The 25,807-nt window shown below is 44.6% G+C and overlaps 1 protein-coding gene across 13 annotated transcripts in view; it reads left to right on the top strand.

Moving 5' to 3' along the window:
- The window catches only part of COL8A1 (collagen type VIII alpha 1 chain), a 193,813-nt gene extending 168,231 nt beyond the window's left edge, over positions 1-25,582 (top strand). For 9 of the 13 annotated variants that reach the window (XM_053310907.1, XM_053310910.1, XM_053310905.1 and 6 more), the window contains 2 exons: positions 10,889-11,198; positions 17,940-25,582. In XM_053310907.1, coding sequence (XP_053166882.1) covers positions 10,892-11,198; positions 17,940-19,849 — 2,217 coding nt within the window. In that variant the 5' untranslated portion in view covers positions 10,889-10,891 and the 3' untranslated portion in view covers positions 19,850-25,582. Of the gene's footprint in view, positions 1-9,486; positions 9,503-10,888; positions 11,199-11,238; positions 11,458-17,939 lie in introns of those variants that run through there. The other 4 variants (XM_053310915.1, XM_053310917.1, XM_053310914.1 and 1 more) reach the window with 3 other exon arrangements.
- The last annotated feature ends 225 nt before the right edge of the window (positions 25,583-25,807 follow it).

Genomic DNA, 25,807 nt, shown 5'->3' with positions numbered 1-25,807 from the left:
CCCTTTTGCAGCAATTACTGCCTCAATGCGGCGTGGCATGGATGCTATCAGCCTGTGGCACTGATGAGGTGTTATGGAAGACCAGGATGCTTCATTAGCGGCCTTCAGCTCTTCTGCATTGTTTGGTCTCATGTCTCTCATCCTTCTCTTGGCAATGCCCCATAGATTCTCTATGGGGTCAGGTCAGGTGAGTTTGCTGGCCAATCAAGCACAGTACACTGTATACTTTTCAGAGGTCCGATATTGTTCTATTCTACAATCCTTGTCTTCTTGGTTCCATGTAATATTCTAATTTTCTGGGATTGTGGATTTGGGGTTTTCATGAGCTGTACGCCATGATCATCACAGTTATAACAAATTAAGGCTTGACTTATCTCGCTTTGCATGTAATGCGTCTGTCTCATATATCAGTTTCACCTTTTAATTTGCATTACTGAAATTAATGGACTTTTGCACAATATTCTAATTTTCCGAGTTTCACCTGTATCTTCCCTAAATGCCTGCCTGGAGGCAGTAATGGGCTGGATGAGGGATAACAAACTGAAGTTGAATCCAAATAAGACGCAGGTATTGACTGGGGGTGGGGGGCAGGACCTGAGAGATGGTTTAGATCTGCCTGTTCTGGATGGGGTTACATTCCCCCTGAAAGATCAGGTACGTAGCTTGGGATTGCTCCTGGACCCAAAGCTCTCCCTGGTTTCTCAGGATGAGTCGGTGGCCAGGAGTGCTTTTTATCACCTTCGGCTGATACGTCAGCTACATCCATTTCTAGAGGTGAATGACCTTAAAACAGTGATACAGATGCTGGTAACCTCCAGGCTTCACTGCTGTAATGCACTCTATGTGGGGCTGCCTTTGTACGTAGCCTGGAAACTAAAATTGGTACAGAATGTGGCAGCCACATTGTTCTCTGGGACAACACGAAGGGACCACGTAACACCGGTTCTAAAAGAACTGCACTGGCTGCCAATTTGTTTCCGGGTGAAATATAAAGTGCTGGTTATTACCTATAAAGTCCTTAACAGCTTGCATCCCGGCTATTTGAGAGAGCATCTCCTTTGTCACAATCCCTGCTGCCTGTTATGATCTTCTGGAGAGGTCCTGTTACGGTTACCACCGGCTTGTTTAGTGGTAACCCAGGATTGGGCTTTCTCTGTGGCTGCCCCAGGGCTTTGGAATAAGCTTCCTGCTGAAATAAGAGCATCTCCTTCTCTGTTTGTTTTCAGGAAAAATCTCAAGACCCTCTTGTCCTCTCAGGCTTTTAATTAGAATTAATTTTAATAATTTTAAAAACTTGTTTTAATTTATTGTTTTTATTGTCATGTATTTTAATTTGTGATTTTTAAATATTTTAAAAGTATAAAAATATGATACATACATACATACATACATACATAAACAAACAAATAAAATATTAACTGTTGGCAACTTGGCAAAAAGGACTTCCGTTCATATTGAGATCTGTGCAACAGCAGCTGTTTTAAAATCCCAGAAAATATGGTCCCCCAAACCCATATTTTAATCAGCTTATTTCCTCCCTAAAGTATCAGATACACTTTCTTGGAGTTGAGTTGGGCACTGCAACCAGAACAGCAACTCATACTTCAAATATAAAACCTGAAACATGGATTTGTGGATCTTGCCAGCTATGACATTATGTGAGCTCTGTCTTAGACCTAATATCAGGGCAGAACCAGACATTACAAAGTAAATCCAACTAATGTTTGCCTTCTGATGCTAAGTACAGTTGCCCCTCAACAACTGCGGGTTTGCCAATCATGGGGTTGAGTATCCGTGACTGGCAATCTGACACCCCCCATGCCAACCTTGAGTATTTGTGGCTGGCGCCATTTTTAAAAACTGGCCCTTTTTTGGCCAATTTCCAGAGTCATGGGATCAATCTGAGGGTCAGGGGGTAATTTACAGGGGTAAGGGGCAATTTTGGAGGGTTTGGGGTGATTTAGGGGCTTTAGAGCCAATTTTGGGGTAATTTCTGGGATCACAGGGTCATTTCTGGGGGGTCAGGAGATCTGTTCTGGGGATCAGGGGACATTTTCTAGGGGTTAGGGGGGATTTTTTTTAACCTTTTTTGTGGATTTTAGGCACTTTGGCAGTTGTGATTCCTCTAACCCCCTGTTTATAATGTAATCCTATGCCTCACCAACCGTGACAACTGTACATATCACACACACCCCTCACTGATTCAACCTATAACCCCAAGCTTCCCCTCAATCTGTTCCCAGTTACCTCCAGAAATAAGCCTGGCTGTAGGGGAATAGCAATAACAAACAAACATTTGTATTTGTTAGCCGCCCCATAACAAATTGCACCTAATGCCCCCCAAAATGTCCTTGAGGGTTGGGAGACCTTCAGGGACATATTTTTGAAGGGTGTTAGGGCAGCAGAGGAAAGAAGAGATTGGCAAAAAGCAGCCCTCCTTCTTTGAGTGATAAGAAGTTATTCTGTGAGCCACTGTGAGTGGAAGGGAACAGTGATGCAGATCACCCAATTGCAGCACGTTTTCAGCAGCTGCAAGCCTGAAAAGTCATTGTGTCTTAGGCCAACTAGAGATGTCAATCCGAGAACTCCTTCCCTCCCCCCTCTTCTTTGTTTTTTGTATATGGAAAATCACTCTATTCCCAGAAAGTTGGGAAAGGGTTCAAAGTTCTAGACTAAACAAACTATTGTTTTAGACTATTGGGTAATAGCCACCAGTGCGCCAATTTGAATTTAAAAAGCAGCAGGGGTGGGAGGAACACGTGAGGTCCTTCAATGCACTGACTTGATCCAACCAAATTGTTTTGGACAATTTTGCACTGGATCATCCTCAATTGTCCTTGCTGCTACATGGGTTCCAATCTGAAGCAAAATTGTTGAATATATCCCACATTGAATTGGATCAGAGAATCACTGTGATACAATCCACAGCCCTTGTAGCTTGATTCTTTTTAATGAATAAGATTTGCAGGCTCAGCCCCAGACAACATATTGTATAGCCAAACTGTTTCATGTTATAGATTTTCTTTCATGAAGATAAACTTTTTTGGCATCAGGGTCCACAAATTCAGCATTAAAATGTTTAAGCCGCATACTTAATCTCCTTCACTAACCATGTTTGTAAGGGTTAATTATGGGGATTTAATTAAAATATAACCAGACAATCACTTTTCTAAATAATTCACTGCAAATCTGCAAACATACTAAAGTGATACAAATCCCTGCTTGGCAGCAGAACAGAGACTTGTTTGATTAAAAATGCCTCCATTTAATAACTGCATATAAGAATGTTATTTCTCTGCGCTAAGTATGCCCAAATAATGAGGATTTCGTATGGAGGACTTCCTTAAGCATGATCTTCAGCACATTCCTGATCACCTTTGCCTGATAAGTAAGGCCTCGAACTAAATCAATGTCAGCTGAATATAGAAACCAAAGAATGGAAGCTGTGTGAAATTATGAACTGGTGTGTTATGTGTTACTCAAATATTTTAATATTGTACATGTGGGGTGTGAGTCTCCAGACACTGGTTCTTAACTTTCGCTCTCTAGTAAAATATGTGCACAAATGTATGTAAATATCTGAGGGATTATTTATTAATTACTTATTTATTAAATTTCTATACTACCTAATATAGAAATCCCTAGTTTAGTGGTCCATCCTTTACTGAAGCCATGAGTACTGGTATTTTCTTGAAATAGTGAACAACCAATGTTTTCTAGTATGAGCCTCTGATATTTGCACAGTTACATGCCACACAGCATTTATGGAAGGATCCTATTGTCAGGTTATTGTGGTTTGAGTGTTGGTGAAAATGTGATAATCCTCCAGGAGCATTGCTACCTTGAGGGAAGATGTCTGGATTCTATACAGTGAACAGCTGTACCTTTATAGCATTAAGGGTGTTTTAAGAGAGCATTATTGAATTAAGGGGCCTTCTCTGTGGCTTCCCCGGGGGCTTTGGAATATGCTCCCTGTTGAAATAAGCGCATCTTCATTGTTTATGTCTAGGAAGACCCTCAAGACACACCTGTTTCCTCAGGCTTTTAACTGAAATTAATTTGAAACTTTAATTTGTTTTTGTTTTTATGAGATTATTTTTACTCATTTTGTGGAATGTTAACTGTTTTTATTATGCTTTATATTGTGTTTTAAATTTTGTACCCTGCCTAGAGATGTGCAAATCAGGCAGTATTAAAATATGACTGATAAATATAATAATAATAAGTTAATTATCTAAAGAGATCCAAATTTTCTCAGTGTTGGGATTTCATAATGGTATAACAAATGCCCCATCTAGTGTACACTTCTTAATACTGCTTCTTAGTATCACTTTCTGCCTTTTTGGTTTCATCAGTCCACATTTCACCTTACAGCATGCATGTTAATTTGATATTGCACACAGGGGACTCCGAGGAACACATAGCAGAGGCTTCTCATTCACTGTGTTTATGGGAACAGTTTCTGCTTGTGCATCACTATTGTTCACATACAGCTCTCAGAGACTTTGTCGGGAAATGGCAAAGCTCTTGCTTGTGTGGGAAGATGCCTGAGGCCATGCATATGCTTATCTGAACTGCCTGCCTGCACAAGGAGATGCTGGATCAGGGCAAGGAGAGGATTGTACTCTCTGCCTCCCAGGGTTGTTGTGAGCATAAAATGAAATAATTCTATGTACCCCATCTTGAGCTTTTTAAAGGAAAGTTTCAGATTCTAAGTAGGAATGGGGGATATCGGCAGGACTTGCTGTGAAAAGAGAGTCCTTCCCAAATGGCAAATCTTTTCCTGATGGCAGATTTGCTCCCTGGAAATGGCTATGTGTCTGTCAAGCAGAAGGTTGGAGCTCTCTCCGCCAGTAGATTTGCTTGTAAGTAAGAAGCCCATCTTCAGGGGCATAACGATAGGAGGGGCAGGCAGGGCACGTGCCCTGGGCACCACTTGGTAGGGGGTGCCAAAAAATGCCCCCGCCGATCCCCTTCCTTTCCTGAATTTTTTCCCCTTGTTTGAATTGCCGCTGCCGCCACACAGACCAAGCGACCGAGCAGCCAACCGCACGCCGAACTCGCTCCCCCACATTGCTCGGCTCCGGCTGGCTGGGTGGCGAGTGCCTTTGCTGCTTTTGCTGCTGCCTTCAGCATTGGGCATGGCTGTGCCGCACACATGGACACACGGACGACAGACCTCTTCCGGGGCTGGGACTCAACTCCCCGCCCGCCCCCCACTGAGTCGCACATGCGCGAGTCGGGTTTCAATCCGCGCCGTCGTGCAGGACTGGAGGCAGAGAGAGTGGCGTGTGTGGCGCCCAAGCTTGCCACCACTGGTGCTACCTGTCCAGGTTGGTAGGACGGAGGCTGAGGCAGCCGCGCCAACAACGGTGAGTCCTGAGGCGGGATCCTCCGGTGCACGCACAGCTCCAAAGGGAAGAAGAGAGTGGGAAGGGCGAAGGAAGCACCTCGCGCTGTATCCGGAGGGGAGGGGGTCTCGTAGCCTCCTTGCTGCTTGTGTTTTGTTTCCATTTCTGCCCCACGCGGCGCGAGTCTCATTTCCGTTCCGAGTGCAATGCAAACAACAAGGAGGCGCTGCCATGGGCGGGAGAGGAAGGTTGGGCTGAGGCAGCATGGCTCCACTCGCAACCTTGGGGCCTCCTTGTGTGACGGGGAGGGGGGAAGTCCCGCGCCCTCCCCACTTCTCTCTGCTACCGCTACCGCCCCCTCTCCTCCCCTTCCCCCACCCGCCATAGAGACACCCGTCCATCCCTAAGAAGAAACCCAGGCACGGGCCACGCACCTTTGCAGCCAGCCTTCTTTTCAAGCGGAGCGTGGGTGGCGGAGAGCTGCCGACAGCGCCGTGCCCAGGGAAAAGTTGGCCGGCCACATTATAGGCAGCTCCTGCAGATTCCAGAACTCGTTCCTTCCCCACTTCCCCGACTCTGTCGTACCACGTAGATTGCGTTCTCTAGCCACTTTCTCGATTATTTAAACCTCTCAGCAGCTTTCCGTTTCATCTAAAGTGCCGCGGGACCTCTCAGTTATTCATCTACTGAGGCTTACTTTACATGTTGTCAAGATCACAAAGGTTATTTTGGAGGGACAGACCACACCATCTTTAATGGGTTCTCTCCGTATGTGTTGTGCACCACAAGAAGTAAGCCCTATTGAGTTTGTGTCCCACTGGGGCACTTGTTCCCTGCGAGGTATGTGTAGTAGCTTAAAGCTGTTATTATAGTATGTGTTTGATGGCAACAGTTATCTTGCAAGTGGCTTACCACTTACATCTATTAGTAAAAGCCATGTTAGAAATCTGATTTCTCCCTAGCTTCTTCTCATTTTATAAGTGAAGCATGCAATTTTGGCCTTGCTATGGCTTAGACAGAACATGAGTGTTATCTTTTCTGATTTCAGTGGTGGCTTTTGTGTTGTTAGCATAGCAAGCATGCAACATTCTTCTCTCTCTTCTGTGCATACTGTGTGGTTCTGAGTACACACAGTTGGAAGTAGGGTTTGTTCACTGGAATTTACCATGAGGTATGTTCTCAGATTGGGATGTCCATTCCTGCTTTAAAGGGCAGGAACTCAATTTGTCAGCAGTAATGTGTTGTCTAATGTGGAACCAGGGCTATATGATAGCCATAGAACAAGCCTGGGGGGGGGAATTGCTGCAGTTTCTGTTGGACAATGCCAATTACAGCAATGTGCATACTTAGCCATGCATTACAAATTTGAATTATGAATGTGTATTCTTGAGTACAGAATTATCTTATCCCAAGTAGGGATGTGCACAAAACCGGTTCGCCCGGTTCGGTTCAGATCCGAACCGGGTCCGAACCAGGAGGGGGTGGTTTGGTTTTGGTTTTGTCCGAACCACCCCCTGGTTCGGTTTGGATCTGAACTGGTTCAGACCAGTTTGGATCAGTTCAGACACCTGAAAATTGGTAGGATGGTAGCTGGCACCCAGGGGTACCTGTCACCCAAACCCCAAAGCAATCGAACACTCGTACGATTTTTTATGAATTTTTGAAAATTATTTTTATTTTTTTCTCATAGGATATAATGGGACTCGAACCAGGCCATTATTCCTTATTGTGGATCACCCATGGGTGCCAACAACCATGCAAACCCTGAAGCAATCAGACACCCCTATGATTTTTTATGAATATTTGAAATATTTTTAATTATTTTTCTCATTGAGTATAATGGGACCCAAACCAGTCCATATCCCCTATTGTGGAGCACCTAGGGGCACAAAAGCGGGGTGGGTGGTAGACAGACAGGGGTGCCTACCACCCAAAAAATCCCAAGGCAATTGGACACTCCTCTGATTATTGGTGAATTGTTAAAGTATTTTTGAATTCCTCATAGAGAATAATGAGGATTGCAGCAAATGTATAGCTTCACGTCGGGGGGAAAGGGGTGTCGTAGAGTGCAGTGTGGTGGCTAGTAGTTCCTAGGGTTGGCAAGGAAGCTATCAGAATTACTTGAAAGGAATTGGGCAAAGGGGTGATTTTTAAGTGATTTTTGAAGTTTACGCGTCTTTAAGGTTTTCCCCCATTAGGTATAATGAAGGGTGTATCGCTTCACGTCAGGGGGAAAGGGGTGGCCTAGAGCGGTGTGGGGTTGGTGGTAGTGCCGGGTAGGGGCAGGGAAGCTACCTGAATTTTTTCAAAGGATTTGGGCAGAGGGCTGGTTTTTGGTTAATTGTTGAAGTTTACGCATCTTTAAGGTTTTTCCTCATAATAAGTTCTAATGGAGCTTTCAGCAGCCCCATAAGTGCAAATGGGGGGTGCTGGGGTGACCCAGAGCGAGTGGTGGTGTAGTGCACATAGGGTGCCAACCACCCCCATGGGTTTCTAACCCATGGGGTACAGGGTTCTCTCGTTTCTGAGGTATTGAGCGTGGATTCTGTGATAACAAATGAGATTTTCAATGAGACACCATGAATCCACTCTAATATGCTATCATAGAATCCACACTCAATACCTCAGAAACAAGAGAACCCTGTACCCCATGGGTTAGAAACCCATGGGGGTGGTTGGCACCCTATGTGCAATACACCACCACTCGCTCTGGGCCACCCCAGCACCCCCCATGTGCACTTATGGGGCTGCTGAAAGCTCCATTATAACTTATTATTAGGAAAAACCATGGGTGCTCCACAATAAGGAATAATGGCCTGGTTCGAGTCCCATTATATCCTATGAGGAAAAATAAAAATAATTTTCAAAAATTCATAAAATATCGTACGCGTGTCCGATTGCTTTGGGGTTTGGGTGACAGGTACCCCTGGGTGCCAGCTACCATCCTACCAATTTTCAGGTGTCTGAACTGATCCAAATTCGAACCGAACCACCCCCAGTTCGGTTCAGATTCGAACTGAACCAGGGGTGGTTCGGTTCGGATCCGAACCTCCAAACCGGAACCGGTTTGGATCCAAACCGGTTCGCACATCCCTAATCCCAAGGTCTGAGACTTCTTAACACTTGAATTGACTCCATCATAATTGTATAACTTGAGGTGGAAGGTAGGGTAACAGAGTATAGTATAGTATTTTACTTACTTACTTATTTACTTATTTGATTTCTATACCACCCTTCAAAAAATGGCAATTTACACAGAGAAATAATAAATAAATAAGATGGATCCCAAAGGGCTCACAGTCTAAAAAGAAACCTGAGATAGAAACCAGCAACAGTCACTGTAGGTACTGTGCTAGGGGTTGATAGGGCCAGTTACTCTCCCCTGCTAAATAAAGAGAATCACCACATTAAAAGGTGCCTCTTTCCCTAATAGGGAAAACTATTTAAAAGATGATATGCACTCATCTTTGATATGCACTCATCTTTTTAGCGTTATATAGGAACTTCCCTTTTCAGCCCATGGTAACTTCGGGCGGGGGGGGGGGGGCAATTTCAGTGCTTGCCCTAGGTGCCGTTTGCCCTAGTTATGCCTCTGCCCATCTTAGTCATAAACCTAATAGCTGGGCTGAAGGAGAATGACTATGTATTTTTAAAAAAAACCAAATGAGCATTTCAGTACTGCTTAACTAATCCAGCGAATGTATACTATCAAGAAGACATACACATTGGTGCAGACATCGACAAAGACATACACATTGGTGCAGTAGGTGGAGTTTCCTTCCAGGCATCTTGTAATATAGCAGGTGTAACGATGGAGAGCCTGCCCATCTCTGAAAACTCTATAAAAAGTCTCTAAAGATTTATTTTTTCACCCAAGCTTTTCAACTGGACTGTGGTTTTAAATTGTTTTAAGGTTTTCATTTTTAATCTGTTTGATGTTGTTGTAAATCACTCAGAGATGGCTGTCTACAATTTTGAATCTGCTCCTTCTCCTTCTGCTGACCCAGTGAAGCGGGAGGGCAACTTGGGAGGTGCTCACAACTCCTGGAGCATTTTTCAGAGCGTCAGATGGACAAAAGCAGAGGTTTGCTGACCCAATTCCTATAATTGATCTAGGCAGGAGGGTCACAACCACCCAAGACTTTTCCTGGGTAAGAGCAATTAACTAATCATATCAAAAGGAAAGGTTTCATGATAACCCATCTCCACATCTGATAAGGCTTGGAGGTGGAACCATGGAGAGAACTGGGACTTTCAGGGATGTGTATGCAAGTACAGCACCCCCAGTTTTCACAATGCCTGAACAGGGCTAAACTCACTGATTTATCTGCTGTTTTCTTATTGTATTCTGCTGGTGTGTTTTTTTAAATGATATTTTGTTAAGGTGCCTTGAATGCCAACTATAGCAGGAAGACAATACACACATTTATACAACAAACAAGCAGCATCACCAATCTGCATAATCCCCGAACAGGGTTTATGTCACAGTATGCAGCATAATATTTAACAATGAAAGCTGTAGTTAGTTCAGCAGCTGTAGTTAGTTCAGCTACCTAACTGATCAGCAGTTAAGTAGTTCAATCAGCTGATAAAGCGAGCTTATAAACATGCCAATATTGTTATGAACAAATATAATTAGAGCCAGTTCCTGAACACATTATGTTTTTGGAACCTTGGCCTCTGTCTGCTACTGGAGTCATTTCCTTGTGTCATGGAGGAAACCTTGATATAATCTGCCCATTATCTGCTTGATGCCAGGAAGCTAGGCACGGCTTCTGCTCTGCTGTTCCATCCAAGAAGATGGATTCTGCTTCGTAAGACATGTCTAGGCAGACATGGTACAAAATATTATGGGAATGTGAGTTCTTATGTAATGGGGAAATCATTTCCTCGCAACCAGATCTGACAACAGAGCTATCAGTGATTCCGTCCAAGATATGATGCCATGTGCGCCAGCTTTTCTCAGAAGATATCCCAGGGAGTAAAGAGGTGGTGCAGATACACACACAAGCATGTCTGTACCTGAAGCAAAAATGCAAAAGAACACACCTTTCTCTTGATTCTGTTTTAATAATGCATATTAGATGGAGGTTGGATGCAGGAACATGGCACCTTTTCTGCTACCCCAAGGGACAGCTTCATGTTATTCCTGGTGTAGTGGTTAGAGTGTTGGCCTAGGAGGACCTGAATTCAAATTTCCATTCACCTATGAAGCTCACTGGATGACTCTGGGCCACTCACTTATCTCTCAGCCTAACCTACCTCACGGGGCTATTGTGAGGATAAACATAACCATATATACCACTTTGGGCTCCTTGGAGGAAGAGTGGGATATAAATGTATGTATGTATGTATAAAGGAAGGAAGGCAGTATTGGGCAGCCCAAACAGATGGTCTGTGGGCATTTGCATTACTGCAGAACAGCAAAATGGACACTCACTGAAAAGCAATAGCCCTTTACCTCTTCTTTGATTTGGACCACTCAATATCTTGTTTGCCATATTGAGTCTGGCCATTTTGTTTTTGTTTTGCTACAGGTGATGGCTGTCTTGCAGGCACCAACGTGGCTATTGCCGGTGGTTGCAACCATCTTGCTTGGGCTGCTGAGCTCTACCCAAGCTGGTGCTTATTATGGGATCAAGCCGCTGCCTCCCCAAGTGCCACAGTACCAAGCCCTTGGACAACAAGTACCTCACATGCCACTAGGCAAAGAAGGCATTCCAATGCAGCACATGGGCAAGGAGGGGCCACACCTCCCTTATGGGAAAGAATACATTCCTCAGTATATAAAAGAAATCCCACAGATACCTATGCTTGGCAAGGAGAGGATTTCGAAGAAAGAGAAAGGTAACATTGACGAAAGGTTAGGAAGCTGCCTTATACTGAGTCAGACCATTCATCAGTCTTACCCAGGATTGTCTGCTCTGACTGGCAGTGGCTCTCCAGGAGCCCCAGGACTTGCTGCCTAAAAACCTTCAGCTGGAAACTTTCAAATCAGGGAACTACTGCTTGCAAAGCATATGCCTATGGCACTTCCATACGCCATGCGCCCGTGTTGTCTTTCTTCCCACTCTCTCCGATTCCAGCACTGGACAGAAGAAAATAGGTACCTTTATTTGTGCATTAAATAAGCCTCCCTGAGCTATTTCCAGAGGAGCTTGCTATATTTTGGGGGTGGGAGGCACTGTTTTAATGTGGTTCTGCTCCTACCTCTCGGACAGATTCCAGATGATGTCGATTGGAGATTGTTGCTCTTCAAAATCTGAGCTTAAGTATGGTGTCCCTCAAGGCTCCATACTTTCTCCAGTGCTTTTTAACATCTACATGAAACCACTGGGGGAGATCATCAGGGGATTTGGAGCTGGGTGTTACCAGTACGCTGGTGAGACCCAGATCTACTTCTCCATGTCAGCTTCTTCAGGAGTTGGCATATCCTCCCTAAATGCCTGCCTGGAAGCAGTAATGGGCTGGATGAGGGAGAATAAACTAAAGCTGAATCCAGATAAGACGGAGGTACTTATTGTGCGGGGTCGGAACTCTAGAGATGATTTTGATCTGCCTGTTCTACATGACGTCACACTTCCCCAAAAGGAACAGGTTCGCAGTCTGGGAATACTGCTGGATCAACGTCTCTCCTTGGTTTCTCAGGTTGAGGCAGTGGCCAGGGGTGCTTTTTATCAGCTCCAGCTGATACGCCAGCTGCGCCCGTTTCTCGAGATCAATGACCTCAAAACAGTGGTACATTTGTTGGTAACCTCCAGACTTGACTTCTGTAATGCGCTCTACATGGGGCTGCCTTTGTACGTAGTCAGGAAACTTCAGTTGGTTCAGAATGCGGCAGCCAGGTTGGTCTCTGGGTCATCTTGGAGAGACCACATTACTCCTTTGTTGATGGAGTTACACTGGCTGCCAATAGTTTTCCGGGCAAAATACAAAATGCTAGTTATAACTTATAAAGCCCTAAACAGCTTAGACCCTGGGTATTTAAGAGAGCATCTTCTTCGCTATCAGTCCTATCGCCCATTGAGGTCATCTGAGGAGGTCCTTCTCCAGTTACCACCAACCCATTTGGTGGCTACACAGAGACGGGCCTTCTCGGTCACTGCCCCGAGATTGTGGAATGCACTCCCTGCTGAGATACGATCCTCCCCACCTCCCCATCTCCTCCCCAGGCTTTCTCAGCTTTAAAAAACTTGTTTTTAAATTCTTCTGATTATTTAATTGTTGTTTTACGATGTTTTTAATTGTTAGTTATTGTTTTTATGCTTTATAAGTTTAAATAAATAAATAAATACTTTTGGCATTTCATGCCAAAAGGATTTTTGAAATACGATATCCAAAACACACATTTGTGTACAACTTAGGATGTGCCTTTCTGCATTTTGAGAGCATACTTGTCACCCCAATTTTTACTTTCACTACTCATCTCATTCCCCCAATGTTCAGAATTTCAAGACATGGAATGCATCATAGAATTTGGAGATTCCACTCTCAAAGAGCCAAATCTGGTAGGAATGGCAGGAAAGCCCCTGAACTAGTTGCAATTAATTGCGCATTCACAGATTGAACACCCAGAGAGTGCAACTCTCTGCAGCTGTGGCAGGAGACGAGAGCCATGTTCACAGCCAGAGATGTCTTTGCAGTGCCTCCTGCAGTCATTTGTATGGCTGGCAGGCAAGCACCTTTCAGCTTGAAACTGGTTTGCCTGTTCAGCAATGCAAGCAGATGGAAATTTCCAACACACTTTTGGCTGAGTGCACACTTTCCCCCGACATCTGTGGAAGTGTAGTATTTATGTATTTATTTATGTATTTATTTATTTATTATTGATTTGATTTGTATACTGCCCTTCCAAAATGGCTCAGGGCGGTTTACAATTAAAACAAACCACTAAAACAGTAAAGAGCTAAAACAAATTAAAAAATAATATAACAATGGACAATTTAAAAACATTTTAAAACAACAATTAAACAATTACAGTGATTAAAAACCCTGAAATCGGGTTTTGAATTTTAAAATAGACGAAATATTAAAAACCCCAAAATTTTAGGAAGCTGAGAAAGCTTGGGTGAAAAGATAGGTTTTCAGGTGTTTTTTGAAAATTTCCAGAGATGGGGAGGATCATATCTCAGCAGGGAGCGCATTGCACAATCTCGGGGCAGTGACCGAGAAGGCCCGTCTCTGTGTAGCCACCAAACGGGTCGGCGGCAACTGGAGACAGACCTCTCCAGATGACCTCAATGGGTGGTGGGACTCATAATGAAGAAGACGCTCTCTTAGATACCCAGGGCCTAAGCCGTTTAGGGCTTTGTAAGTTATAACTAACACTTTGTACTTTGTCCAGAAACCTATTGGCAGCCAGTGTAACTCCATTAGTAAAGTAGTAACATGGTCTCTCCGAGATGATCCAGAGACCAACCTGGCTGCCACATACTGAACCAACTGAAGTTTCCTGACTACGTACAAAGGTAGCCCCACGTGGAGCGCATTACAAAAGTCAAGTCTGGAGGTTACCAACAGATGTACCACAGTTTTGAGGTCATTGATCTCGAGAAACGGGCACAGCTGGCATATCAGCTGAAGCTGATAGATAGAAAGCACCCCTGGCCACTGCCTCAACCTGAGAAACCAGGGAGAGGTGTGAATCCAGAAGTACTCCCAGACTGCGAAACTGTTCCTTTTGGGGAAGTGTGACCTCATGTAGAACAGGCAGATCAAAATCGTCTCTAGAGTTCTGACCCCGCACAATAAGTACCTCCGTCTTATCTGGATTCAGCTTCAGTTTATTCTCCCTCATCCAGCCCATTACCGCTTCCAGGCAGGCATTTAGAGAGGATATGCCAGCTCCTAAAGAAGTTGACATGGAGAAGTAGATCTGGGTCTCACCAGCGTACTGGTAACACCCAGCTCCAAATCTCCAAACACCCAGCGGTTTCATGTAGATATTAAAAAGCATTGGAGAAAGTACGGAGCCTTGAGGGACACCATACTTAAGCTCAGATTTTGAAGAGCAACAGTCTCCAATTGACACCATCTGGAATCTATCCGAGAGGTAGGAGCAAAACCACTGTAAAACAGTGCCTCCCAACCCCCTCAGACGTTCCAGAAGGATACTATGGTTGATAGTATTGAAAGCCACCGAGAGATCCAAAAGGACCAACAGAGTCACTTCCTCTGTCAATTCCCAATTGGAGATCATCCACCAGGCCGACCAAAGCAGTCTCCACCCCATAGCCCGCCCGAAAACCAGTTTGAAATGGGTCTAGATAATCAGTTTCATCCAAGACCGCTTGGAGCTGAGAGACCACCACCCTCTCAATTACCTTGCCCAGTCATGGGAGTTTGGAAACAGGCCTATAATTGCTCCACTCTGAGGGATCTAATGCAGGCTTCTTTAGAAGAGATCTAATGATTGCCTCCTTAAGACAAGGAGGCATCCTTCCCTCCCTCAGAGAAGCATCTATGATTTCCACCAGGCTGTTTACAACAACCTCCCTGCTAGATTGAACAAGCCATATTGGACAAGGGTCAAGAGAACAAGTGGTAGACCTCACTGCTCCAAGCAGCTTGTCCACATTCACAGGAGTCACAAACTGAAACTGATCCAGTTGAATCACACAAGAGGAGTCGCTGGGCACCTCCAGCTCAGACATCAAATTGTGGAGTCTCCATCTAGGTCGGCCCAAATCCGAGAGATTTTATCTGCGAAAAACTCTTTAAACACATCACAGCGGGTAACTGATGACTCCAAATTCTGGTTCGGGGGGGGGGGGCAGATACTAATTCCCTCACAACCCTGAACAACTACGCTGGACGTGAATCCGCAGAGGCAATACGGGCAGAAAAGAACCTCCTCTTTGCTGCACGTATTGCCTGAGCATAGATCTTTAGATGTACTCTATGTCACAATCTGTCAGATTTGAGTCGAATCTTCCTCCACTTGTGCTCCAGTCGCCTAACTTGCCGCTTCAGCCCCCGTAGATCTTCCGTATACCAAGGGGCCAAATTTGAAGGGGAGCTTCAAATTGCTTGGGAGCAATCGTGTCTACTGCCCTGGCGAGCAAGTTGTTCCAATTCTCAACCAGGGCATCAACAGATCACCAGAAAAGCCAATATTAAATCCCTCCAACACTTTTTGGAACCTTAGTGGATCCAATAACCAATTTGGGCGGACCATTATAATGGGCCTCTCACCCCTGCAGAGGTGGGAAGTGGTCATACTCCACCCTTCTTTGTTAATAACCAATCCAGGGCAGTTATTAAAATCAATACATGCAAAGTAACAAAAAATGTCAGTGCACCCTTGTTAAGGAATAAGTCTAACTGAACCCCCTGGGTCTTATTTCTGAATAAACTTGCAAAGGATTGCTTTTGCAAAATCAAATGTGCATGCTGATTAATCTGTGAAAGCTGACAAGAAGCAAAGATTTTGGAACGGCTCATGGAAGGTTCATATTTGCAGTTTTCACAGATTCAGAAATGCCCTTCTTCTTCTGCCACATTTAATAATAGAGAATTAAAATGGGCTTGCCTTCTGATTTGTATCCAAACCTAGCAGGCATTTTGCTTCTCCGTATAAAACTAATGAGGCTTTTGCCCTAACAAGAACCAAAGAATGAGGAATCTGAAACTAGGAACATAAAACATAGGACCATAGAAAGCTGCCTTATACTGAGTCAGACCGTTCGTCCATCTAGCTCAGTATTGCCTTCACGGACTGGCAGTGGCTCTCCAAGGTTTCAGGCAGGAGTATTTCCCAGCCCTATCTGGAGATGCCAGGGAGGGAACCTGTGACTTTAGATGCTCTTCCACTGAGCTATGGCCCCAAGGGAAATATCTTACAGTTCTCACATGTAGCCCCCCATCCAAATGCACAAGGCAGACCCTGCTTAGTAAAGTGGACAACAACTCATACTTTCTACCACAAGACCAGCTCTCCTTGCTATGAAAATGGGGAATATTTGAACTCAATCTTTTAAAAATCTAAGTCTTTTATAATACTGGATGTACTAGCAAAGCATCTGTGCCCCTAGTTCACCGCCACCTTCTCCCCCACCCCCCCACCCCACCGCTGCTTTTTTGCCTGCCCTACCCCCGCCCGTCTTCCCCCCGCCCGTCTTCCCCCTGCCTGTTTTCTTCTCCCCCCACCTGCCTTCCCTCAGCCACCTTCTTCTCCTTGTTCCCCGCCCACTGCCGGCCCCCATCTCCTTCTTTCAAGCTACCTGCCCCCCCCCCCCCCATTTTCTGGCTGCCTGCTGCTGGAACATGCCTTGTCGTGGCTGCTCACCCGCCTGCTGGTTGCCATTTTCTTCCGCTGGCCGGCCACTACCACCACCATATTCTCTCTCTGGCCAATCTCATGGTTATCTGGCAGCTCTCTGAATTCTTCGGAGAGATGCCACGCATTGGATTAGTATGTCTTAGAAAATTATATATAAAGAAGATTCTAAATCATTTGTTTAAAAAACCAAATTATTTTGGCCTTGAATAATACGATTCCATCTTTCCAAAGTGTGTGTGTGTGTGTGTGTGTGTGTAGAGAGAGAGAGAGGCCTTCTTTCTAACAGTGTGGTAGGATATTCCTGTGAATAAGATCTATTTTCTCTTTCCTTCAGGATTTTCAGTGAGCTTTTGCTATATCTGCATTTAACTTTAATTAATCAAATGATTGATCAGTCAGTCAATCTCAAATGGGTAAATATGTGCAATTGAGACATATAGCTTGTGATCACTAAGCTACTTTTCAATAATCAAGATCAACTATTTTTAGTGAACACCCTTTAAAACAATTGTTAAAATAAAGGGTTCACAGATTTAATTAATCAATTAAATCAATTGATTGATCGGTCAATCAATCGTAAATGGTTAAATAAGTGCAGCTGAGACTGATAACAGGAGGACCTCGTTACTAGTTGATCTGGCAACCATGGTTTTGCATTAGGGATGTGCAAACCGGGGGGTTTGTGGTTTTGGTTCAGGAGTTTGATGGTTCGGGGGCTGAACCAACACCCCCCCCCCGAAGTTTGGGGGGTTTACGAACTGAAAATGCTTGTGAAGTTTGTTTAAAAAAAAAAAAAATTCTAACCTTGTACTCCCCTCGGGGGAGTTCCTGGAGGCGGAGTCTGTTCTGGGTGCTGTGGTGTCATTTAAAATGTGTTAAAATACTGTGGTTTTTTGTAGGGGGCTCCAAAAGCCTTTAGCTCCAGGCTCCAAAATTACCTAAGTGCACTTCTGATTGTCGGCACTGAGGCCAACTTCTATTTTCCTTGACTTTTCTAAATGTTTACATAAGGGGAAAAACCTAGGACATTTGAAAGCACGTGTTTTTCACATCAGAATACCACTGTGCCATTGAAACAGGAGAAAGTACCCATTCAGGGTATGCAGCATGGTGTTAAAGTATGAAAAGGGCAATGCTTTGTGAATAATGTGGTTATCTCTCAGTTCCAGTTGGCATCAACTGCACTGCCATCAAAGGCAGACAATCACTTGACCAGTCCATTATGTTCAAAGTTCAGAAATGATTTGCATGACAATTGACACGGTGGTTAACCTTCTTCTCTTTCTCTTCCCTCCTCTTTTATAAAGCGGCAATGCCTTTAGCCAGTTTGAGAGGTGAGCGTGGTCCTCCTGGAGAGCCTGGACCAAGAGGCCCACCTGGACCTCCAGGGTTACCAGGACATGGAGTGCCAGGAGCCAAAGGAAAACCAGGTCCACAAGGATATCCAGGGATTGGCAAGTCAGGCATGCCCGGAATGCCAGGAAAACCAGGAGGATTGGGGGTTCCTGGACCAAGAGGCGAGATGGGGCCAAAGGGAGAGATTGGACCGATGGGCATTCCAGGGCCCCAAGGACTGCCAGGACCTCATGGACTACCTGGAATAGGAAAACCGGGTGACCGCGGATTGCCAGGGCAGCCCGGACCAAAGGGTGAGCCAGGAATGAAAGGACAACCTGGAATACAAGGCCCCCCAGGCCCAAAAGGAGATAAAGGCATTGGGATTCCAGGATTGCCAGGGCTAAAAGGTCCGCCGGGTTTACCTGGTTCTCCAGGCCCTGTTGGACTACCGGGGATAGGCAAGCCAGGGATGATTGGTTTTCCGGGCCCCCAGGGACCTGCAGGCAAACCAGGGCTTCCAGGGGAGCCAGGGCCTCAAGGATTGGTTGGAGCCCCTGGAATTCAAGGCCCTCCTGGCCTTCCAGGTATAGGGAAACCAGGCCAAGATGGAATTCCAGGTCAGCCAGGGTTTCCAGGTGGGAAGGGTGAGCAAGGCTTGCCAGGCTTGCCAGGACCTCCTGGTTTACCTGGGATTGGGAAGCCAGGTTTCCCTGGACCCAAAGGTGACCGTGGCATGGGTGGTCTTCCAGGGCCCCTTGGGCCTAAGGGTGAAAAAGGGCACGTGGGCCCACCTGGCATGGGTGGTCCTCCAGGAGAGCCAGGCCAAGCAGGTTTGCCAGGAATAATGGGGGCCCCAGGAGCAATGGGGTATCCAGGCCCTAAAGGTGAAGCTGGAGCTTTTGGGCCTCCAGGGCCTATTGGCCCCAAAGGTGAGCTCGGCCTACAAGGTTTTCCAGGTAAGCCTGGTTTTCCTGGGGAAGTAGGGCCTCCAGGCCTAAGAGGCTTACCTGGTCCAATTGGACCAAAAGGAGAAGCTGGTCACAAAGGTTTACCAGGCCTGCCTGGTGCTCATGGGCCCATGGGACCCAAAGGAGAACCTGGAGTCCCAGGGGCTCAAGGCCATCAAGGGCCTCCTGGAATCCCAGGCATTGCAGGGCCTAGTGGCCCAATTGGGCCTCCTGGACTCCCTGGGCCTAAAGGTGAACGGGGAGTACCTGGTCCACCAGGGTTTCCGGGAATGGGGAAACCTGGTATAGCAGGGGTGCAAGGACCACCTGGAAAACCTGGAATGATTGGGGCACCTGGCCAGCCAGGCCTCCAAGGACCCCCAGGGCCTCCTGGGCCTCCTGGTCCCCCAGTAATAATCCCGCCCACACCACCAGCTGTTGGACAATATTTGCCTGAGGTGGGTCCAGGTCTTGATGGAGTGAAGACTCCACATGGCTATATGGGGAAGAAAGGCAAACATGGTGGTGCTGCCTATGAGATGCCAGCTTTCACAGCTGAGCTCACCACACCTTTCCCACGGGTTGGGGTACCTGTGATGTTTGACAAGCTCCTCTATAATGGCAGGCAGAACTATAACCCACAGACTGGCATCTTCACCTGCGAAATCCCTGGGATTTACTACTTTGCCTACCACATCCACTGTAAAGGGGGGAATGTCTGGATAGCTCTGTTCAAGAACAATGAGCCACTGATGTATACGTACGATGAATACAAGAAAGGCTTTCTGGACCAAGCTTCCGGGAGTGCTGTTGTTCAGCTTATGCCTGGTGACAGAGTTTATATCCAGATGCCGTCTGAACAGGCAGCAGGACTCTATGCCGGGCAATATGTTCACTCATCTTTTTCAGGATATTTATTGTATCCCATGTAAGCCAAACACCCAGACAAAATGAAACCTCTTTTTCTCTGCTTCAAACCTATACCGTTGAAAGATGCATTTAATGACCGTTTTGGACCAATGTGTACAATAATTAAAATAAAATTACAACTTTAAACATTACGTACAGATTGTTATAAAGGAAAAAGGAAATGATGATGAAGCCAGTAGGAATCTGTTTGCTGTACACTGAACATTTTCACTATTTGCCTGCTTTGTTTAATTGAAGATATCGCGTTATAGTTCACATCAGGTGCTCATCCCTTGCTCAGTGCTTAAATTATTGGGGGACGCTGATACTCCTCCCAATTTTAGCTAAATAATCATGTCCCCTCCTGTATCCTTCTAAAAATAGTAGCTAAGGGGGGCAACTCAAAGGGTAAGGGGGCTAAACTTCCCTCTGCTCCCCGTAATTCATGCATTGCACTGGCTACCATAGTATGCTTACCTGAAATATTCCACTAAACAGAAGATGATAAAGAAAAACATATAGAGAAACTTGTGTTAAAGTACTGTATTCTGGGGGAGAGGCTTTTAAAACTGACTTAAAATAGGGTCCATAATCCTGCAAGATTCTCCAAGCCCTGAATCCATATTTTCTTTTCATGCAGCAATAGTAGTTTCTTCAAATTGATAATTTTCACAATATAGCCAGAGTGAGTGAGGGGCAATGTATGTAAATCTGTCTGAAAGTATGGTGTTAACAACATTAGGCTCAGCAACCCTCCAGACTGGCAGGAATTGACATCAGTTTCTAAGGTATGACTGAAAGCAATTCTGGATCATAATGCCTTGACATTATGTAAAGCATTCAAAAAATATTGAGACAAGGCCTCCAGGAATAGCTTCAGTTTGAGTTGGCACAGTCCTGATGCATGTAGAGTAGTGCTCTTCTCTAGAAATAGGGAACTCTATTTTGCCTGAGATCTCCATCTTGTGGGGAGAGACCTGTGTGTACACATGAAGTCCATGTCTTGACTTCATGTAAGCATTCAAGTGATTAGGGCTCTACCTGCCATTCTGAGCCCACTCTTCCCTCTAGGCATGTTGACTCATTCTGCACATGGCAGCAGAATGGGACTAAAGAATGGTAGCAAACAAGTCGACACCGACTTGACGGCACTTAATCAATCAATCAATCTGTGAAATTCCTGCGTTTTGTGTAACTGCCTGAATGTTACATTGCAATGCACGTGTAACATTCTGCAGTATGTCAGCCACTAGCTGTAGGGGGAACCCAATCAGGATAGGGACCGTGTCACAGGTGGAGAGGATAAGTGTTAAGCCCCCAATCTGCTATTTGCCTCAGAATGGAAACTCCTGCTGACACCAATGGAAATTTCCTTTCCAGGGCTGATAACATGATCTTTGGGGGCATGAGCTTCCATGGCATGGGGAAAATAAGTGAAATACTCTCTTCCTGCACACTGTGGCCCCAGTTTCCTCAGATCTTCCTATGGCTTTTGTTTTTTTAAAAAACTGAAGCACAAATGACACGTTTAATGGTGCATGGAGTTTGACTCTAAGTCCACAGTAAGGTAAGGAAAACTTGCCCATTGTTTTTTCCAGTGACCACTGGGTCATCTTAGCTGCCAGAGTGTTTTTTTTTAAGCATGTAGATAGATTTATGGAGTGGAGATGATTAGTGGCTTTTTTTTAGTAATACATTACACCAAAGCAATTAAAGTCAGTTCTAGGAAGTCATTTAATGTTTGTACAGAGCAGGTTAATGGCTGCCAGTTAGTTACTCTTGCCTCATAGATGAGCCAATAGGCCTCTGCACATAAATATTGGGGAAATAGTTAGGCAGGCACCTGTGACTGAAGCAGGGGTGTGACATCTGAGTCATGGGAACCAATGATGGGTCCCAAACAAACACTGAATCCTGGCTGTGATCTAGGCAAAGTGAAGCACTTCTAGGTTCCACTGGTGTCAGAGGGAGTTATATGGCTTAGAGCCAGCTACCTGTGATGCTGAGTTGCATGTAGTATCTTCACACAAAAAACAGCCAAGGATTCACACTCACTCACACACACACACACACACACACACACAAAACTGTGGTCAGCTGTAGCTGTACTCTGAAGTAGAAGATCCATGTGTAGGGGAGGGCTAGACAAAGCCCTATTAACCCTTTCCCCTCTGTCAGTTTTTTTCTACTGCAAAAGCACACCCTTCCCAAGCAGCTTTTCCCCCATGGGGAAAAAATACAGATGCCTGTATCTTTTCCCCTATGGAGAGAAAAGCAGTTTGCAGGCACTTTTTGATGGAGAGAGATCCAGAAGGGAAAGAGTTAAAGAGCTGTCGCCCCCAGGGTTGTCAACTGTGACAGAGGCTATTCTTGGAGATCCCCCCCCAAAAAAAATATTTCCCCAATGTTTTTCATAACATCACACTATTAAAATCTCCAGGGTTGCTTTTAATAGTCACCTGGAGATTGGTGCCAATTCCGGAAGACTCCAGGCCTGGGAACCCTACTCCCTGCAGGCTCTTTACTTCAGACTGCAGGTTCTATGGCTGTAATCTAAGTGCGGGGGGGGGGGCATAGAGAGAAAAGTTACAATTGACTCCAAATCTTAATTCTCCCACTGGAATCAAAGGAATGTAAAAGTGCTTAACCTTTGCTGGAACTTGCCCTCTATCTGTGCAGTTCCTTCCTTACTATATGGTTTAGGAGCCATTCTTCTAGGTCTTGTCAAAGAGAATTTGTTTCTTTGGATGTAAGGGGGGGAAAGCCCTGATGCTTTGATATACTCAAAAATGAACTACTTATTCATTTGTTATCTATTTTCTACATTCACTTAATAAAGGATAATGTGGCTGGCTAGCAATAGTCCGGGGTGGAACTTTGGCTTAATGTTTGTCTGTAGTGTCATACAAATCAGTTGCATGAAGATGATGTGCAGTGTAACAATTCTTTTCAAAGCCTTTGTCTTTAGGTTCCATTCTCCAGTTACCTATTGAGCATGTGCAGGTTAAGGTGCTTGTGTCATAGCAAACTACTATGGCCACAATCCAATGCAGAGTTCAGCCCTTTGACTTCATCCAGATTGGGTGTGCAAGCAGCAGCTGGAGTTCAGCTCGTGACACCTATGCATATCTGCTGTTTGGCAGGTGGGGGGGGAGCAGGGGAATGAAACTCACCCACATTTCCCCCTGCTGAACAGCTAGCTGGCATGGTCATAGATTTTATAGTAGCTCAATACGGGCATAGCCTTGGCAGCTGGATCAGATGAGTATCAAAGGCCAGCAGCTGCTTAGGGCATCAGAATTTGAGAGCAAAAGGAGAGCTCAGTCCCCTCAATCCAGATCCCTGAGAAAACAGAGCCTTGAGCAGGGGTGTCTTCCAGTGTCCCCTCTAACAGAGATTCCCAGATGTTGTGGACTACAACTCCCAGCATTCCCAGCTGCATCAGCCTTTGCTTGGGGATTATGGCTAGTCAACAACATCTGAGAATCCCTGTTAGAGGGAACACTGGTGTCTTCCCCCACTCTCCATAGTTTTCCCAACTTCAACCCCCTCCCCTCCCTCCAATAACTTAATAATGGTAGGCAGGAGCTAGATCAGATGCCATTGTCGATCGCTGGATGATTTGCAGTAAATCAACAAAAGGTTTGACTCCCAATAGTTTTAACACTGGTAAGTAAATTTTCAAGTTAAAAATCTCTGTCATGGCTGTCCTTGTGCTAATTGCTTTTCTCAGTCTCAGCATTCACATTTTTAAAATATGAATATAGATTGGTTGGCTTTGACCTGGTCTGTATGCCTCACTGTTGAGTTTTAGAGGTTGTGTGGGTTGTGGGTTGTTTCTTTTAAAGAATCTGTTATCTGTGGCAACAAATATAGATTTATGCTTGTTTATCCAGATTATTTGCTTTGATCTAATATTGATATGCCAGTCCTCCACAAAGTGGTTTACAGGATCAAATATCTCAGATAGTACACGTCATAAAACCAGCACATCAGTATCAAAATTCAAAGCAATTTCTTTAGAACTGAATTCAAAACGTCTTAGCAAAAGAAAAATTCAATAAATCAAAACTCACTGGTTATCTCAGTGCAGTGGTGTAACAAGCTCTGAAGGGATCTATGTGCAAAAATTGAACATGGGCCCCATTGGATAATTTCCCCATAGCGAACTCTGTGGTTTTTTTGGAGCTCGAAACAAAACACAGATGGCCAAAATGTTTCATCAGCAGAACAAACCTCAAAATGTTTCGAGTATTTCAGCCATAAGGAACAATGGGGGAAATCAAAACACCCCATTTCCCCCCATGGGTAGCTCCTAGAGACACCAAAGTGGGTTGGATGATAAGGCATGATGGGTGCTACCTACCACCCAACACACACACATACACGGTTATCATTTGTATTACGAGCCAGCCAAGAAGCAGGGAGATTGCAAGCCAGTCAGAAACCAGTGGCAGAAAACCAATCAGCAAGGGAAAATCAGGCCTCCAATATGGTGCTTGAAATGTCAAAACATTTCAAATCAAAATGGGGTTGTTTTGTTCCAAGCTCAAAACAGGCCATTTGATGTTTTGTTTCGAGCTCAAGACACTTGAAATGGCCTGTTTTGAGTTGAAAATTTTCAGCATCAAAAGGTTTTCACATCCCTACTCAGTTGGAGATCTGCCCAGTCTCATTGTATTCCTCATGAGCTGCAGGAGGAAATTGGTTCTTCCTCCTCTGCCACCATTTCGCATCTGAATCCAACATCACCTTCTGCCATTATTTTGCCTACAAGTGTGGTTGGTAGACCTGGGGGTTCTAATAAAGAAAACAAAATGAAGTAAATCCTACAAGTCTGAAGTTTGCCCATCAAGTCTTACAACCAATTTGGCAGGTATAAGAGCAGCATTTGGGAAAAAGAGGAGACACATACCACCTTCCCAGACATCCCACAAGATGTGGAAGAGCAACAAAATTAAAAACTTTGCCTAGGCTAGGAGCTCCCACCCTGTGGTACTCCAGGTGCTGCTGAACTACAACTCCCATAATCCCCAACCACAATAAATTGTACTTGGGGATTATGGGCATCGTAGTTCAGAAACATCTGGAGTACCACAAGTTGGGAACCGCTGGTCTATAGTAGCAAATTAGCTTGAGCTGGTTAAGTGCAAGTCTATTTTCTTACACGTTTCTTCATCCAGCTAGGGATAGGTGCACAGAGGCATGCTTTTGTGTATATTAGTATGTCCCTTAGTTGGATTGGAGATATTGGAATCACTGGGCTAAACTTTTTATTGGATTGTGGTCATTCTTTTCAACAATGGTGCTCATCTCACAGTAAAGAGGCGGTATGGAGACTATTTAAAAAAGACAGTATATATGCTTTTCAGTGCTGCTTATCACACTTCCACATCCGTTTAAATCATGTTACAAGTCCACCACTCATCATTTTAACCACTTAACTGAAGCATCATATTTAATTGAAATAAGCCTCTTCCATTGCCAAATGAATATGGACTGAAACTGGCATTTCCATTATTTAAATACAGAGTTTAGTAATGCAGTTTACCATTGGCACAAGACTGCAATATCTAAGACATGGTGCTAGAAATCAGAATGTTATATCTTGAGAGCAATGGGCAGTTTATCAACCTTGGGTCAGTTGCTAGAATATATATATATGAAAGAGATGAAGAAAATAGCAAATAAATTTTGTATTTAATTTTTTTTGTACTGATTTTAAAAGATCTTATTAAATATCTTTTTAAAATGTTTCTGCATATTTATTTCTTGTCATTTTATAAAAGGTAATGTCTGAGTATCCAAAAGAGGTTATTAATTTAGGAGCTTTCACCCTGTATTCACTCCCTGCTACCAGTGGCTAAGCTGCTGTGATGTCATAGAATGTTCATGAACATTTTAAACAACTTATTATGGGGAAGTCTAGCAGTCTTCTGTCAGCTGAATATTACAAGTTTCTAAAAGAAAAACTGGCTGCT

Source organism: Hemicordylus capensis, chromosome 3 (assembly GCF_027244095.1).
Source record: "Hemicordylus capensis ecotype Gifberg chromosome 3, rHemCap1.1.pri, whole genome shotgun sequence".
NCBI classification, from domain to species: domain Eukaryota; kingdom Metazoa; phylum Chordata; class Lepidosauria; order Squamata; family Cordylidae; genus Hemicordylus; species Hemicordylus capensis.
Note: the sequence above shows the minus strand (reverse complement) of the source record. Positions and strands in the feature narration are given on the sequence as shown.